Source organism: Eurosta solidaginis, chromosome 1, assembly GCF_040869045.1.
Source record: "Eurosta solidaginis isolate ZX-2024a chromosome 1, ASM4086904v1, whole genome shotgun sequence".
In the NCBI taxonomy this organism is placed as follows: domain Eukaryota; kingdom Metazoa; phylum Arthropoda; class Insecta; order Diptera; family Tephritidae; genus Eurosta; species Eurosta solidaginis.
In genome coordinates this window covers 248,912-264,327 of record NC_090319.1, presented here as the reverse complement: position 1 = coordinate 264,327, position 15,416 = coordinate 248,912, and the positions used below count along the sequence as shown (strand labels likewise).

Here is a 15,416-nt window from a genome sequence, read left to right as displayed (position 1 = left end):
TTGGTTGACACAATGCCCCAGGGGCTGCAAGCCGTGTTAAGAAATAAAGGCGACGTTACACAATTGTAAAATAAATAAAGATCACTGTACGAATTAATAATGGTCAAATTGTGTCTCTTTTGTGATGTTTCTTCAGAAAAATGCTGGGTGTACGAATTAATAGTGGTATGGGCTAGTAAATATACGCGCCTACTTTTGGCATAGTTTGCAATCAATAAAATAGTTTTTATAAATATATAAAATCGTGGTTTCAATTCCAACACGTATTTACAGGTTTTGTTGTATACAAGTCCAAACGCCGTTGCCTAAACGTTGGAATTTGTTCACGAACTTGTTTCACCAGTGAAAAATCTGAAGATAATTAAATAATTTAGGTTTATTGACGTGAATCTAAATGCTTCCGCTTACCAATATCAACTGAAATAATTTCATCACCAACACCGGCGCTTTTTAAAACTTTTGCCCATGGATCAACAACCATGGAATGACCCCAAGCGACATATTCAGCATCCTTATCACGAGCAGGAGAAGTAGTTACTACATACAACTGATTATCGTTGGCCCGTGAACGTTGCAACAGTTCCCAATGCAAGGGACCTGTGGTCATATTGAATGCCCCGGGGTATATTAACATCTCGCAACCTTCATTAAAAAAAATATTTAAAATTATTTCTGTTTAACTTTTACTTTAACCTACCTTCGTTGCGATATACCCTCGCCAATTCCTCAAAACGTATATCATAACAAATACCTATTCCGATTTTATGATCATCTATCTGAATAACGGAAAAATTTTGACCTGCGGTTAAAGTATCTGATTCCTTAAACCGTTGACCATTTCTTATATCTATATCAAAAAGATGCATTTTACGATATTTTGAAATCATATTTCCCTTCGGATCCCACACTGTGCAGGTATTGTAAATGGCATCATTTTCACCCAACTCTGGTATTGTACCACCAACAATGTATATACCGTACGATTTTGCGGCTGCAGACAAATGTTGCGAAGTATATCCATCGGGAACCGTTTCAGAATAATCTCTAAAGTATTTGGTTCCGTAAGGACAATTAAAGCATTCAGGTAATATCACCAGACGTGGAGTATATTCTCGAAACGCTTCTGCAATTTTAGCCAAAGCATTTTGAACATTAGTGGTTTTGTCCTTGCCGACCTTTAGTTGAAGCAACGCTAACCTCATGACTTTGAGAAAGATTAAAATATAATTATTTCGTAAAATACGAAGAACGCCGTTATTAACTTACACTTAGGTATGTGGTTCATATCTTATCAGTGCATACCTACTTCTAATTAAAAGCACTAAGCGAAGAATTAACAAAAATACTATGGCGGCGAGTGTTATCAAGCATTTAGAGCTGCAAAACGATCGATGGGTTAATTTTCTGAAAACCATCGATTTTTTTATGTCGATAGTTTTGATTGTGATTTTTTCTATCGTTTCGATGGCGAGTTTTTCAGGAAAATGTCCATTCAAATTCATTTCGACCACGTTTACACATGCCATAATCTACATTATATCATCAATAGATAATCTACGCGTTTACATACCCCTGTAAATATTTCACGTTTCTCTTATATTTTGTGCTTCCAATTACATGCCAACCTAATATAAACGCACGCAAGTAATTTTCTGTCAAAAATGTCTCATGCACATATAACATGCCACCTAATATAAACGCACGCAAGTCATTTTCTGTCAAAAATGTCTCATGCTCATACAACTTGTATGAGAGCAACCGAAATTGAATTTTCTGCGTGAAAACGTAACTCGATTTCCGATTTTTGTTCTGCGTGACATTTAGATTTGACATATGCATAAATGTTTTACATTATCGCAACGCATACTTATTTCGGTTCGGGCAAAAAACGCCGGTTGCTTGCAAAGCAAATAAACCACTAACAGGATTAGAAACAGCTGGATTGTGTAATAGGGTTAAACTAATGACCTGCACTAATATTGTGACTTTAGAATTGCTGCAGAGGATGGCTGAAGGTGGTGGATATAGCACTGATCCCTACGATACCCAAGGCCAACCCCAGCGGGTTAGGGGATCAGAATATACCCGCGGTAGGTATGCCTGTCGTAAGAGGCGACTAAAATACCAGATTCAAGGGGCTGTGTAGCGCAACCCTTCAGGTTGCCAGCGCAATATATAGCTTCTCCAAACCCAATTGTCAACCTCACCTATCCGCGGCGAATCCTGGTTCCCTAACAGACGAGGCTCTGGCGGCCCGAAGCTCCTCATGGAATTTGGGGGTAGGGAGGGAGGGAATGGCCTGAAGGTTTAATGTGGCCACATAAATCGTTCCCGAGATGGTCGGGCTAGCACCTTAATGGTGCTATGGCAACGGAGCGTACCGGATTTGTATCCGGAAAAGGACCATCACATCGATGACACTCCCCAAAACCTTCGGGGAGCAACCTTATCGCTACAACAACAACAACAACATACCCAAGGCCACCCAAACGGGTTAGGGGGCTTAGAATATACCCGCGGTAGGTATGCCTGTCGTAAGAGGCGACTAAAATACCAAATTGATTCAAGGGATTGTGTAGCGAAATATATAACTTCTCCAACCCAATTGTCAACCTCACCTACCCGTGGGGAATCCTGTTTCATTAACAGCCGAGGCTCTGGCGACCCCGAATTCCTGATGGATCTAGGGGGTGGAAGGGCGGCTTGGTCTAGGTTTCTTGTGGTCATACCAAATCGTTCCCGAGATGGTCGGGCTAGTACCTTTATCGTGCTTGTTACCGGGACGTACCGGATCTGCATCCGGCAAAGGACCATCAACATCGATAACATTCCCCAAGGCCTTTGGGGAGTGCCTTATCGCTCCAACAACAACATACCAAAGGCTAAGGTTTGGATACCACGCAGGTGCAGCGTCAAAACCCGAAATTACCAACAGGATTGGAAGGTACTTCACGTATCTCGACCCACGGAGGGCGCTGACAGTTTTCATATTCGCGTTATGTGCTGGAAAGAATATAAAAATCTCCTCAGGATTTCATGGAAAAATTGTTTGGCCGGGCATAGAATGCTCCAGCGAAATGGCCATTCTGGGGAAAGTCCTATCTAAGGGAGATGCAGTGCAGGGACTTTTAAGAGATGGCGATGGAGAATGGGCAGTTGTCGAGCCCATACTTAACTATGGTATCCTTGTTTGGTGGACAGTCATACAAAATGTACGTAAACCAAACATCTATAGGGAGCCCTAGAAACTATCCCAGGAACAGCATTGCATGGGTAGTGCAACGTCTTGTAAACCGTTACCCAAAATATTATTAAACTAAACCGATTTTTTGCTTATATCTTTTGACAGAAGTAAAATTCTTAAAACGGAGGTCGAGACGCGTCTTTTGATACCACCTTTTATAATGTTCGATAAAAATTAGGTAGTGCAACGTCTTGTAAAACGTTACCCAAAATATTATTAAACTAAAGAATATGGTAAAAGTCTGGTTAAGGGGTCGACTGCTAATACTCTACCAAAAATATCGACAGATGTGTCAAAAGACGCATATTGACCTCGACAACAATAACCCGAATGCGGAAAAGAAGAATTTGTATCTCTGTCCGGAGATATTTGCAGTTGAAGCTGGCGATTTTCATGTGGTTGTTGTAGTGTTGCGTACCCACCAAAAAAATTGTGAACATAAGTGTTTTGCGCGGATACAGTTTTGGTTTCCAAACCGGTGTTGGACCCACCCAGGGTAATTTTTTATAAGCGCGGCCGAAGGCCGCCAACGCAGAAACGCAGAAAGGTGTTCTGCGCAAAAATACTATGGATAGCACCCCCGGTTTCTGAGGTACCTGCGGGTCTTTTTCTGGTGTTTCGTTAATATCTTTTGAACGAGTTAAAATTTTTATTTTCCCCCTTCGGATTATTAATACTGATGCAAGACGCGTCGTTTGATACCTCTCTCAATATTTTTTTGGTTAATTTTTTATAAGCGCGGCCGAAGGCCGCCAATGCAGAAAGGTGTTCTGCGCAAAAACACTGTGGATCCCACCCCCGGTTCCGGAGGGACCCATGGGTAATTTTTCGGTTTTTCGTTAATATCTTTTGAACGACTTAAAATGTTTCCTTTGCGTTTCCGGATTATTAATACTGATGGATATTTGCAGTTGAAGCTGGCGATTTTCATGTGGTTGTTGTAGTGTTGCGTACCCACCAAAAAAATTGTGAACATAAGTGTTTTGCGCGGATACAGTTTTGGTTTCCAAACCGGTGTTGGACCCACCCAGGGTAATTTTTTATAAGCGCGGCCGAAGGCCGCCAACGCAGAAACGCAGAAAGGTTTTCTGCGCAAAAATACTATGGATAGCACCCCCGGTTTCTGAGGTCCCTGCGGGTCTTTTTCTGGTGTTTCGTTAATATCTTTTGAACGAGTTAAAATTTTTATTTTCCCCCTTCGGATTATTAATACTGATGCAAGACGCGTCGTTTGATACCTCTCTCGATATTTTTTTGGTTAATTTTTTATAAGCGCGGCCGAAGGCCGCCAATGCAGAAAGGTGTTCTGCGCAAAAACACTGTGGATCCCACCCCCGGTTCCGGAGGGACCCATGGGTAATTTTTCGGTTTTTCGTTAATATCTTTTGAACGACTTAAAATGTTTCCTTTGCGTTTCCGGATTATTAATACTGATGTCAGGACGCATCGTTTGACACCTCTCTCGATATTTTTGGACGCGTATTAGCAGTCGACCCCTCAACTAGACTATTGCCAAGAATATGGAGGAAAGTTCGCCGGAATTACAGGAACCACACCTATAAATTTGCAAAGCAAATAAACCACTAACAGGATTAGAAACAGCTGGATTGTGTAATAGTGTTAAACTAATGACCTGCACTAATATTGTGACTTTAGAATGGCTGAAGATGGTGGATATAGCACTGATCCCTACGATACCCAAGGCCACCCCAGCGGGTTAGGGGGCTTAGAATATACCCGCGGTAGGTATGCCTGTCGTAAGAGGCGACTAAAATACCAAATTGATTCAAGGGGTTGTGTAGCGCAAACCTCTCAAGGGATTGCCAGCGCAATATATAGCTTCTCCAACCCAATTGTCAACCTCACCTACCCGTGGGGAATCCTGTTTCATTAACAGCCGAGGTTCTGGCGACCCCGAACTCCTGATGGATCTAGGTGGTGGGAGGGCGGCTTGGTATGGGTTTCTTGTGGTCATACCAAATCGTTCCCGAGATGGTCGGGCTAGTACCTTTATCGTGCTTGTTACCGGGACGTACCGGATCTGCATCCGGCAAAGGACCATCAACATCGATAACATTCCCAAGGCCTTCGGGGAGTGTCCTTATCGCTCCAACAACAACATACCAAAAGCTAGGGTTTGGATACCACGCAGGTGCAGCTTCAAAACCCGAAATTACCAACAGGATTGGAACGTACTTCACGTATCTCGACCCACGGAGGGCGCTGACAATTTTCATATACGCATTAGAAAAAGGAGTCCTAACGACAATGGCCCTTATACGCTAAAAGCAGAGAAGGTAGAAAGGACCTCGAGGAGTGCTGGGAATATAAAAATCTCCTCAGGATTTCATGGAAAAATTTTTTGGCCGGGCATAGAATGCTCCAGCGAAATGGCCATACTGGGGAAAGTCCTATCTAAGGGAGATGCAGTGCAGGGACTTTTAAGAAATGGCGATGGGAATGGGCAGTTGTCGAGCCCATACTTTACTATGGTATCCTTGTTTGGTGGACAGTCATACAAAATGTACGTATACCAAACATCTATAGGGGGTATGCAGGTTATCAATGATTACCATAACGTGAGCCCTAGAAACTATCCCAGGAACAGCATTGCATACCATTCTGCTTATCCCGTCTGCAAATATTTTGGCCAAGAATATAGCATAAACAAATGCAAAAAGACTCAAGGCCTCATGACAGCTTGGAAGCAGGGTGAAAGGACTACATGGCCGGTGCCTGAGCTTGGGAGATGGTATAGAGCAGAGGGTTGGCCCAAGGGTGCGGAAATGGCAGACCATAATATACACATGTTTACCGAAGGCATAAAATTAACGGAAGCGGTCGGTTCAGCTGAGTGTATGTCCAGAAATAAGTTCCTACAGGCTGCCAGATCGTACAGAAGCTCTTGTACAAAATTTTAAACAAATCGCATATAAATAAAAGTTTTTCGAATATGTTGGGCACTGGTCCTCTTCGCAGAAAAAACAGTTTCTCCACTATTAAGCGCGCCAAAGAAGTACTCCTATACGAGATTTCAAGCAATTCGCAGCGTCAATTATTCTCATATAATTAGCTGGTCGAGGAACTAATACTGTACCAATTTAAAAAAAAAAAACTCACCATAAATTACATTTTGTGGAATAGGTCAGCTACTGGTTCACTTTTCCGAAAGAAACGTTTCTCAAATATCAAGCTTACGATTTATTCATTCCAAAGATGGGCCCTGGTCCACTTTCTAGAATGCAAATATTTTTTGAAAGAGGTCCGTCACACGTTTACATTACGGAAAGAGATGTTTCTCAAATAATAAGATAGTCAAGGAAGTATCTTTGTACCAAATTTTAAGGCAATCGCACCATTAAATATTTTTTTTAGAGGAGGTCGAAAGAAAACAGACCAAATTGTTAATCTAAACATCCTCAAATCCACTTGAACACACACAAAATTTCATCAAAGACGGTCCAGTCGTTTAGGAGGAGTTCAGTAACAAAAACGCGTACAGAAGAAATGTATGTACATATTGTAACGAATTTGCTGCAAATCCTCTTATTTGCAATCCTCTGCTAAGTTCGAATCACTAAACTGTTGAATAAATAACTCCAATATTGAATAATGGAAAAAATGGCCTTTATTAAAGTACTTCACAATAACAAACTGTGCAACGAATAGCTTGCTTAATAACCAGACTGATTGATAGCTCAATGTAACTCTACTATCGTCTTAATCAAACTGCTTGACAACTCAAATCAAACTGAATTACCGCGCCTCTACATCTGTTGCCTTTTATACCCTTTGGTTTCCTCGTTAGCATTTTTCCAGAATGTACTAGCATTGTCCATGAGCTCTCAAACTTCTCTGCTATAACTAAAATTGCACAATTTTATACATTTTTAGGCGCTTCCAGAATCTACTAGTCCAGTAGCTCTCAAACTTCTCAGATATATGCATGTGTTTGCGCATTGACTCTCCGCTGCTCGTATACGTACATATGTGTAGATGCAATTATTTAATCGTTTATGTAGATACATAATGATTGAATTATTGATGTGAATGTTTGTAGTTTACAGTCTCTCGCGCATACATAGGCGTATAAGTAAATGCATCTGTGTGTGACATCTTTCGGCTGCCTTATATATGTGTGTACATGATTTGATTATTGACGTAAATACTGCTTATCGTGGCCTTGGCATCGCCTTAGTGATGGTATAACTTAGTGATGTTAATATCCGTGACACTGCCCTCCACCTAAGTCTGATCGTCCCGATCAGACAAATCTCTCGATCTAAACGCTGCCAGCATCGCCACATGTACCACTCTTCTACTCCGTGGTTTCTCAATGCTTTGTATGCGGTAAATGATATCACTGATCTTCTTCACAACCTTGTACGGGCCTTCCCAACTGCACTGAAATTTGGATGGAACACCTTTCCGCCGGTGAGGGTTGTATAACAGTACCAAATTTCCCTCCCGAAAACCTTCCGAATTATTTTCCCTTGTCGTACCTGTGTTTCATCTTACTACTCATTATCCTCGATCGTTCCCTCGCACTCTGTTGCTCGGCCAATGAAGAACTACTTCGCAGAGCTTGCGCTGGACGGATTTGCTTTGCATAATCAGTATCGTTCCGACCCTTCACAACAGTAGTGTGCCTTGGCTTGAAACCACCCTTGCATTCGTTCTTCGTTTTAGTGCGTCCGTTAGGGCTTTTCAATTCCAGTGTTTCTCTCACAGGTACCTTCGGTTTTGATTTGTTTGGCCCATTTGTTCCATGAACCTTTACCTTTGAATTTCGTGGCCTTCGTCGAGTCTTCTCCACCAGTACCCGATTACTGCTGAACCCTTTTTCCAAACTAAAGTTAAGTGGCACATCTTGGTTCTCATAACGCATCACCCCTCTCTGCATATCGATCTTGATGTCATGGTCAACCAAGAAATCCTTTCCCAATATAACTTCATCAACAATCTTCGCCACAACAAATTTGTGTAGAACCATGACCTTCCCAATCAATACTTCACATATCACTTCTCCCTGAACTTGGTTATACTCGCCAGTAACCGTACGCAACTTTGCTCCAGGTAACGGTTTTACTCTCCTGTTGACCAAGTCAGATCGGATCAAGGAATGAGATGCGTCCGTATCTACAGTCAGTGTATTTGTTCGTTGCCATCCACATTCCCTCTGACGGTAAGACTGCTCGATTTTCTACCAATTTGCGACACAGATATCACAGGGCATTCAATAGCTGGATCTAGCTCTCTACCTCTTACTCGCTCTTGCTCATCTCCTCCAGCTTTGCGTTTACGGCCACCCACATTGTTGGAGCTATTGGGACCGGTGCTGCAATGTCGTGCAATATGACCTGGGTTGCCGCACTTGAAACATTTAATAACTCCGGCATTTTTCTGTTGTGATCCCTTCAGTGCTTCCAAAATTGTGTCTACCCATTCTGGCCTTTCTACTTCTACACGATGAGCCTTATATGCTGGTTTACTCAATAGGGAGGCAGTTTCCTGAGTCAATGCATGTGATACCGTTTCAGCAAATGTCAGTTTTGGGTTCGCGTATGTAGCTCGCTTCGTTTCCACGTCTCGTATGCCATTTATAAAACTCTGGATTTTTACCCTCTCGGTGTATTCCACGGGTGCGTCCGCATTTGCGAGATGAGCCAACCTTTCAACATCCGAAGCAAACTCCTGCAATGTCTCATTTGCTTTTTGGTAGCGGTTTTGCAACTCAATTTGGAATATCTGTTTTCTATGCTCGCTTCCATAACGTCGTTCTACAGCAGCCATCAATGCTTCATAATTGTTCCGCTCTCCTTCGGGAATCGTCTGTAGGATTTCCGCTGCTGGCCCCTTTCAATGCCACGAACAGTGCAGCAACTTTATCTTCCGCATTCCAGTTGTTTACTGCTGCGGTCTTCTCAAACTGTAGCTTAAAGACCTGGAAAGGAACAGAACCGTCAAAGGATGGTGTTTTTACCTTTGGATTTCTCGCTGAAACTGCTGGACGATTTAGTTGTAACTGCTCGATACGCCCTCTCAAAGCATCCACCTCGGCCTCGATTTTATCCTGTCGACCACTGAAACCTTCATGAAACTGGGTTAGTTTTTCTTCCATATGCGCTTCCAGTTTAGATGATATACGGGCTTCCTGCTCTTCTAGTTGTGTGGAGATCTGAGATGATATCTGTGCTGAAATATGTGCTGACATTTCCGAAATACGCGTTTCTTGTGCTTCAATCTTTGATGTTATACGTGTCTCTTGGGATTCCATCTTAGATGTTATATCTGTTTTCTGTTCTTCTAGTTGAGATGACATATACGTTTTCTGTTCTTCTAGTTGAGATGACATGTTGGCGGATATTTGCGATGACATTTCTGTTATACGTGCCTCTTGCGCTTCCAGTTGGGATGCCAATTGCGACGACATTGATGATACTGTCGATGTTTGTGCAGATATTGCAGCCAATATCATGTTCAAGTCTGTGCTGGTAACCGTCTGCGATGTTTCGTTTTTCTCTTCAATTTTTGTTGTCTCCTCGCCATCAAGGTGAAAGACATACTCTTCCACATCAATTCCTTCTGCTTCCATTGCCTCTCGTAGCCGTGCCTGAAGTTCGAGTTTAACGCCGCTTGTATTCAATCCACGGCTCTCCAACACCTTCTTCAGTTGCTGGATCTTTAATTCACTGAACTTTGCCATGTCCTTGTTGTCTTCTGGAATTTATTCAACAATTCCTCTTCTGACACCAATTGTAACGAATTTGCTGCAAATCCTCTTATTTGCAATCCTCTGCTAAGTTCGAATCACTAAACTGTTGAATAAATAACTCCAATATTGAATAATGGAAAAAATGGCCTTTATTAAAGTACTTCACAATAACAAACTGTGCAACGAATAGCTTGCTTAATAACCAGACTGATTGATAGCTCAATGAAACTATACTATCGTCTTAATCAAACTGCTTGACAACTCAAATCAAACTGAATTACCGCGCCTCTACATCTGTTGCTTTTTATACCCTTTGGTTTCCTCGTTAGCATTTTTCCAGAATGTACTAGCATTGCCCATGAGCTCTCAAACTTCTCAGCTATAACTAAAATTGCACAATTTTACACATCTTTTAGGCGCTTCCAGAATCTACTAGTCCAGTAGCTCTCAAACTTCTCAGATATATGCATGTGTTTGCGCATTGACTCTCCGCTGCTCGTATACGTACATATGTGTAGACGCAATTATTTATTCGTTTATGTAGATACATAATGATTGAATTATTGATGTGAATGTTTGTAGTTTACAGTCTCTCGCGCATACATAGGCGTATAAGTAAATGCATCTGTGTGTGACATCTTTCGGCTGCCTTATATATGTTGTGGGAACTCTACACACCACTGTCACGGGTGGCAGCATTATTTCGGAATTGATACTTTTTCTTATTCCTTTTTGTTACTACAATCGTATTCAGTTGGAACACTTCTTTTTTCGTTCCCAAGCATTAACTTTCTAGAACTTCTGAAATTAACACGCATAAATTTTGTACTAGTTTTAAGTTGGATTTTATTGACAAATAAACGTTCAAATTAAAGTTAAATAAACGTTTAATTAGATGTGGAAATCATTTATCCCCACATAATTGGTGACTCCTTCAATTTTAATAAATATACCAATAATTGGTCAGCACACTCAATATGAACACTAATGCAACAGAAAGCCAGAACGACAACGCTGGTTTGCAAGGCGGAGCTGGCGCCGAGGAATTTTATGAAGCAGTTGGTAATCAACAACTAGCGACACATATAGATAAATTCGAGCGACTTGATTTACCTCCATTTTGGACGCAACAAGTGCAGCTGTGGTTTGCCGCGGTCGAGGCGCAGTTCCAGCTCAGGAGAATCACTTCCGACCCAACGAAACAAGTTCTAGTCAACCATTATAGTATAGTATTTCACAGGAACGTAAATTCAAAATGCTTCTATATGGTCTTGAGTTGGGCGAGCGACGTCCATCGGAACTACTTGCAGAGATCAATCGACTGGGCGGAAACAAACTAAATACTACGTTCGTCCGCACAATTTGGCTCGATCGACTCCCACCTCAGGTACAATTAGCACTAGCTGCATCTAACGAACCTGATAACGCCACACTCGCACTGATGGCAAATCGGCTAATGGAAATTCAGCGCTACTCCGACAATCGTTACGTTATGCCAGTCGCACATACAGCTGATAACACAAGCAGCAGTTTACGAGAACAAATGAACAGATTACCCAAGCAGGTTGAAAAATTAACAATGACAACTGCGTTCGGAGAAGAAGGCAGACAGAACAAGTCCTCCAACAAGGCACCCAACATACCTCAAAGCCCGAACGCCAACAGCTCACCACCTTCCACCTGCTTTTATCATCGCAGGTTCGGGATACGTGCCAATAGATGCACACAACCATGCACATTTTCACAGAATCAGGGAAACGCAAGATGCCCCCAGTAGTTTCGGCGACCACTGGCGGCAAACCAACACCCCGCCGACTATTCATTTACGACCGCACAACAGGCACAAAATACCTCGTCGACACTGGCGCGGATATTTCAGTCACTCCCCCTCCCCGTCAGGGCAAACTAACAGCAACCCAATTTCGACTACAGGCTGCAAACGGCACTGTCATCGAAACATTCGGACAAAAGGAGCTGACTCTCAATATTGGGCTCCGTCGACCAATTCATTGGATTTTTTGTATGGCTAACGTACCATACCCAATCATCGGTGCAGACCTAATTCACGAACACGGACTAATAGTCGACCTCAAACGGGGGTGTATCATAGACCCCAACTCGGGTTCTCGCAGCACAGGTGCATACACAACAGCACCAATCACAGCGATAACGGCCCTCAATAAACCGAGCAAATTCACAAACATCCTCAGAGAATTTCCTGAATTACTGGATGATCCATCGAACCGTACGGCCACCAAGCACTCGATAAAGCATTATATACCAACCACCGGACCACCTTGCGTCCAACGTGTACGCCAGCTGTGCCCCGAACGCTTCAAAGTTGCTAAAGAAGAGTTTCAGATTTTGGTCGACCTAGGCCACGCCAGACCATCCAATAGCCCCTGGGCTAGTCCACTCCATATGGCTCGGAAAAAGAATGGAGAGTGGCGACCATGCGGAGATTACCGTAGGCTAAACGAGCAGACCATACCAGACCGTTATCCGATCTCGCTTTTGCAGGACTATACCACCGTCCTCGCAGGGAAAAAAATTGTTTTCCACAATTGATCTCCGGCGTGCGTTCCACCATATACCAGTAGCAGAAGAAGACATTCCCAAGACAGCTGTAATCACACCGTTTGGCTTGTATGAGTTCGTCAGTATGCCATTCGGTCTCCGTAACGCAGCCCAATCGTTTCAACGCTTCATAAATGAAGCACTATCCGGATTGGACTTCGTATATGCTTACATCGACGACCTGCTAATAGCGTCAAACAATGAGAAGCAACACGAGCAACACCTCCGCCTGGTATTCCAAAGACTGAGTCAGTTTGGCCTTTGCATTAATGCAGATAAATGCATACTGGGTTCAACCGCCGTCGATTTTCTGGGATACCGTATCACAGCACAGGGCTCAGCACCGTTGCCAGACCGAGTCAAATCACTACGCGATTTCCCCAAGCCGAAGACAATCCTCGATCTGAGAAGATTCATTGGAGCAATCAATTTTTATCGACGCCACATTAAAAACGCCGCTAACGTCCTGGCACCACTCAACGAGTTCTTAAAAGAGTCTAAGAAAAATGACCGAAGACCGGTGCCATGGACAGACGCTTCCGAAAAAGCTTTCGCTGCGATCAAAGAGCAACTTGCAACCGCAACGCTTTTAGCGCATCCGTTACCCACTGCTGATATTCGAATCACTTGCGATGCATCCAGCACAGCAATAGGAGCCGTTCTCGAACAAAAACACACCAACACCTGGGAACCGCTCGGCTTCTTCTCCAAGAAACTATCGCCTGCGCAACAAAATTACAGTACGTATGACAGGGAGTTAACAGCAATCTACGAGGCAATAAAAAATTTCCGCCATTGGATTGAAGGACGCGAATTCGTTGTAAGAACCGACCATAAACCGCTGATCTACGCTTTCCGCCAAAATTCAGACAAGTCGTCGCCACGCCAGATCAGACAGCTGGGATTTATAAGCCAGTTCACCACTAATATTCAACACATCTCCGGCTCCGACAACCATGTAGCAGACACGTTCTCACGTGTTGAAACCATACATCTTCCGGAAATAATCAACTACGAAGAACTATCGCGCGCACAAGAATCAGATGACGAACTGCAACAGCTGCTAATTCGCAATGAAACTTCACTCAAGCTCCAAACCCTCACTTTCGGATCCGGTCGGCTCATAGTATACTGCGACGTTTCAACTAACAACATCAGACCGTTCATACCCCTTCAGTTACGCCGGAAAATCTACGAAGCACTACATAATCTAGCTCACCCTAGTGGCCGAGCCACAGTCAAAATCATAGCCCAGCGATGCGTATGGCCGTCAATGAACAAAGACGTTTTGCAGTGGGCCCGCGATTGTCTTCCATGTCAACGCTACAAAGTAGGCCGCCACACACATGTAGCACCCACGTCATTCCCTGACCCTGACGAAAGATTTGATCACGTTCACTTGGACCTGGTGGGGCCCTTGCCGGAGTCGCAGGGTTTTAAGTATTGCATGACTATGATTGACAGGTTCACAAAATGGCCTGAGGCAGTCCCAATCAAAGACATTACGGCGAACATGGTCGCGAAAGTGTTTTTCTCACACTGGATTGCCCGCTTCGGATGCCCCAAACTGCTCACAACTGACCAAGGTACGCAATTTGAAAGTGCCCTATTCACAGCCCTTGCACGTTTGGTTGGCGGCAAGCGAATTAGAACTACAGCGTATCACCCAGCGGCGAACGGGTTAGTGGAACGCTGGCATCGAACTCTGAAGGCATCCATCATGTGCCACCAGATAACTCAATGGACAGAAGCATTACCTTCGGTTTTGCTAGGTTTAAGAACATGTTACAAAGAAGACCTTAAGGCGTCACCAGCGGAATACCTCTATGGAACGACACTTCGTGTACCGGGCGAGTTTTTCATCAATGGTGATTCACCAGTCGACCGGAATTCGTTTCTCGAAGATGTCCGCACACATATGCGAAAAATCAGACCGGCCCCTACAACACATCACTGCCGCCAAAAAACTTTCTGTCACAAGGATTTGCTGACGTGTACACACGTCTTTTTAAGAATCGACGCAACCAAACGACCACTCGACCAGCCATACTTGGGTCCGCATAAAATTTTAAAAAGGATTGACGAACGAGTTTTCACGATCGACGTCAACGGCAGAGAAATAAACGTTAACATCGAACGACTGAAACCAGCACATTTGGCAAGCGACGATGTCTTTGGCAATACCCCACACAGACGGGTGTTCAACCAGCCAAATCCGCCTCAGGAACCGGCCACGTCAACAAGCCTGCCATTACAGTGCTTAACAGCCACACCGTAGTTCCATTCCGGAGGTTAAATTCGACTTTCAACCAGCTCAAGCCATCATTTGGGGGGAGTAGTGTGGGAACTCTACACACCACTGTCACGGGTGGCAGCATTATTTCGGAATTGGTACTTTTTCTTATTCCTTTTTGTTACTACAATCGTATTCAGTAGGAACACTTCTTTTTTCGTTCCCAAGCATTAACTTTATAGAACTTCTGAAATTAACACGCATAAATTTTGTACTAGTTTTAAGTTGAATTTTATTGACAAATAAACGTTCAAATTAAAGTTAAATAAACGTTTAATTAGATGTGGAAATCATTTATCCCCACAATGTGTATACATGATTTGATTATTGACGTAAATACTGCTTATCGTGGCCTTGGCATCGCCTTAGTGATGGTATAACTTAGTGATGTTAATATCCGTGACAATATGTATAAAGAAAGGTTTAATACTCTTATTCTACGTTCTTCATTTCCGAGGTAAACCTATACCTTATTGTTATTTTTTTAATTTTTCTAAATTTGAAAAAATGTATTTTGTTTTTGGAATAGGTAGGTAGGTAGGTAGGTGAAATGGCTGCAACCCTGGTCGCCTAAGTAGATATTTAAA

At 43.1% G+C, this 15,416-nt stretch overlaps 1 protein-coding gene across 1 annotated transcript; it reads right to left on the bottom strand.

Annotated features, from left to right (window-relative positions):
- Positions 1 to 223: 223 nt before the first annotated feature.
- Positions 224 to 1,425, bottom strand: LOC137246051 (omega-amidase NIT2). Its single transcript, XM_067777161.1, has 4 exons — positions 1,267 to 1,425; positions 698 to 1,204; positions 409 to 642; positions 224 to 351 (listed from the first exon to the last, which is right to left on the bottom strand). The coding sequence occupies exons 1-4, from the start codon at positions 1,283 to 1,285 to the stop codon at positions 251 to 253; spliced, it is 861 nt and encodes a 286-aa protein (XP_067633262.1). The 5' UTR covers positions 1,286 to 1,425; the 3' UTR covers positions 224 to 250.
- Positions 1,426 to 15,416: the final 13,991 nt, after the last annotated feature.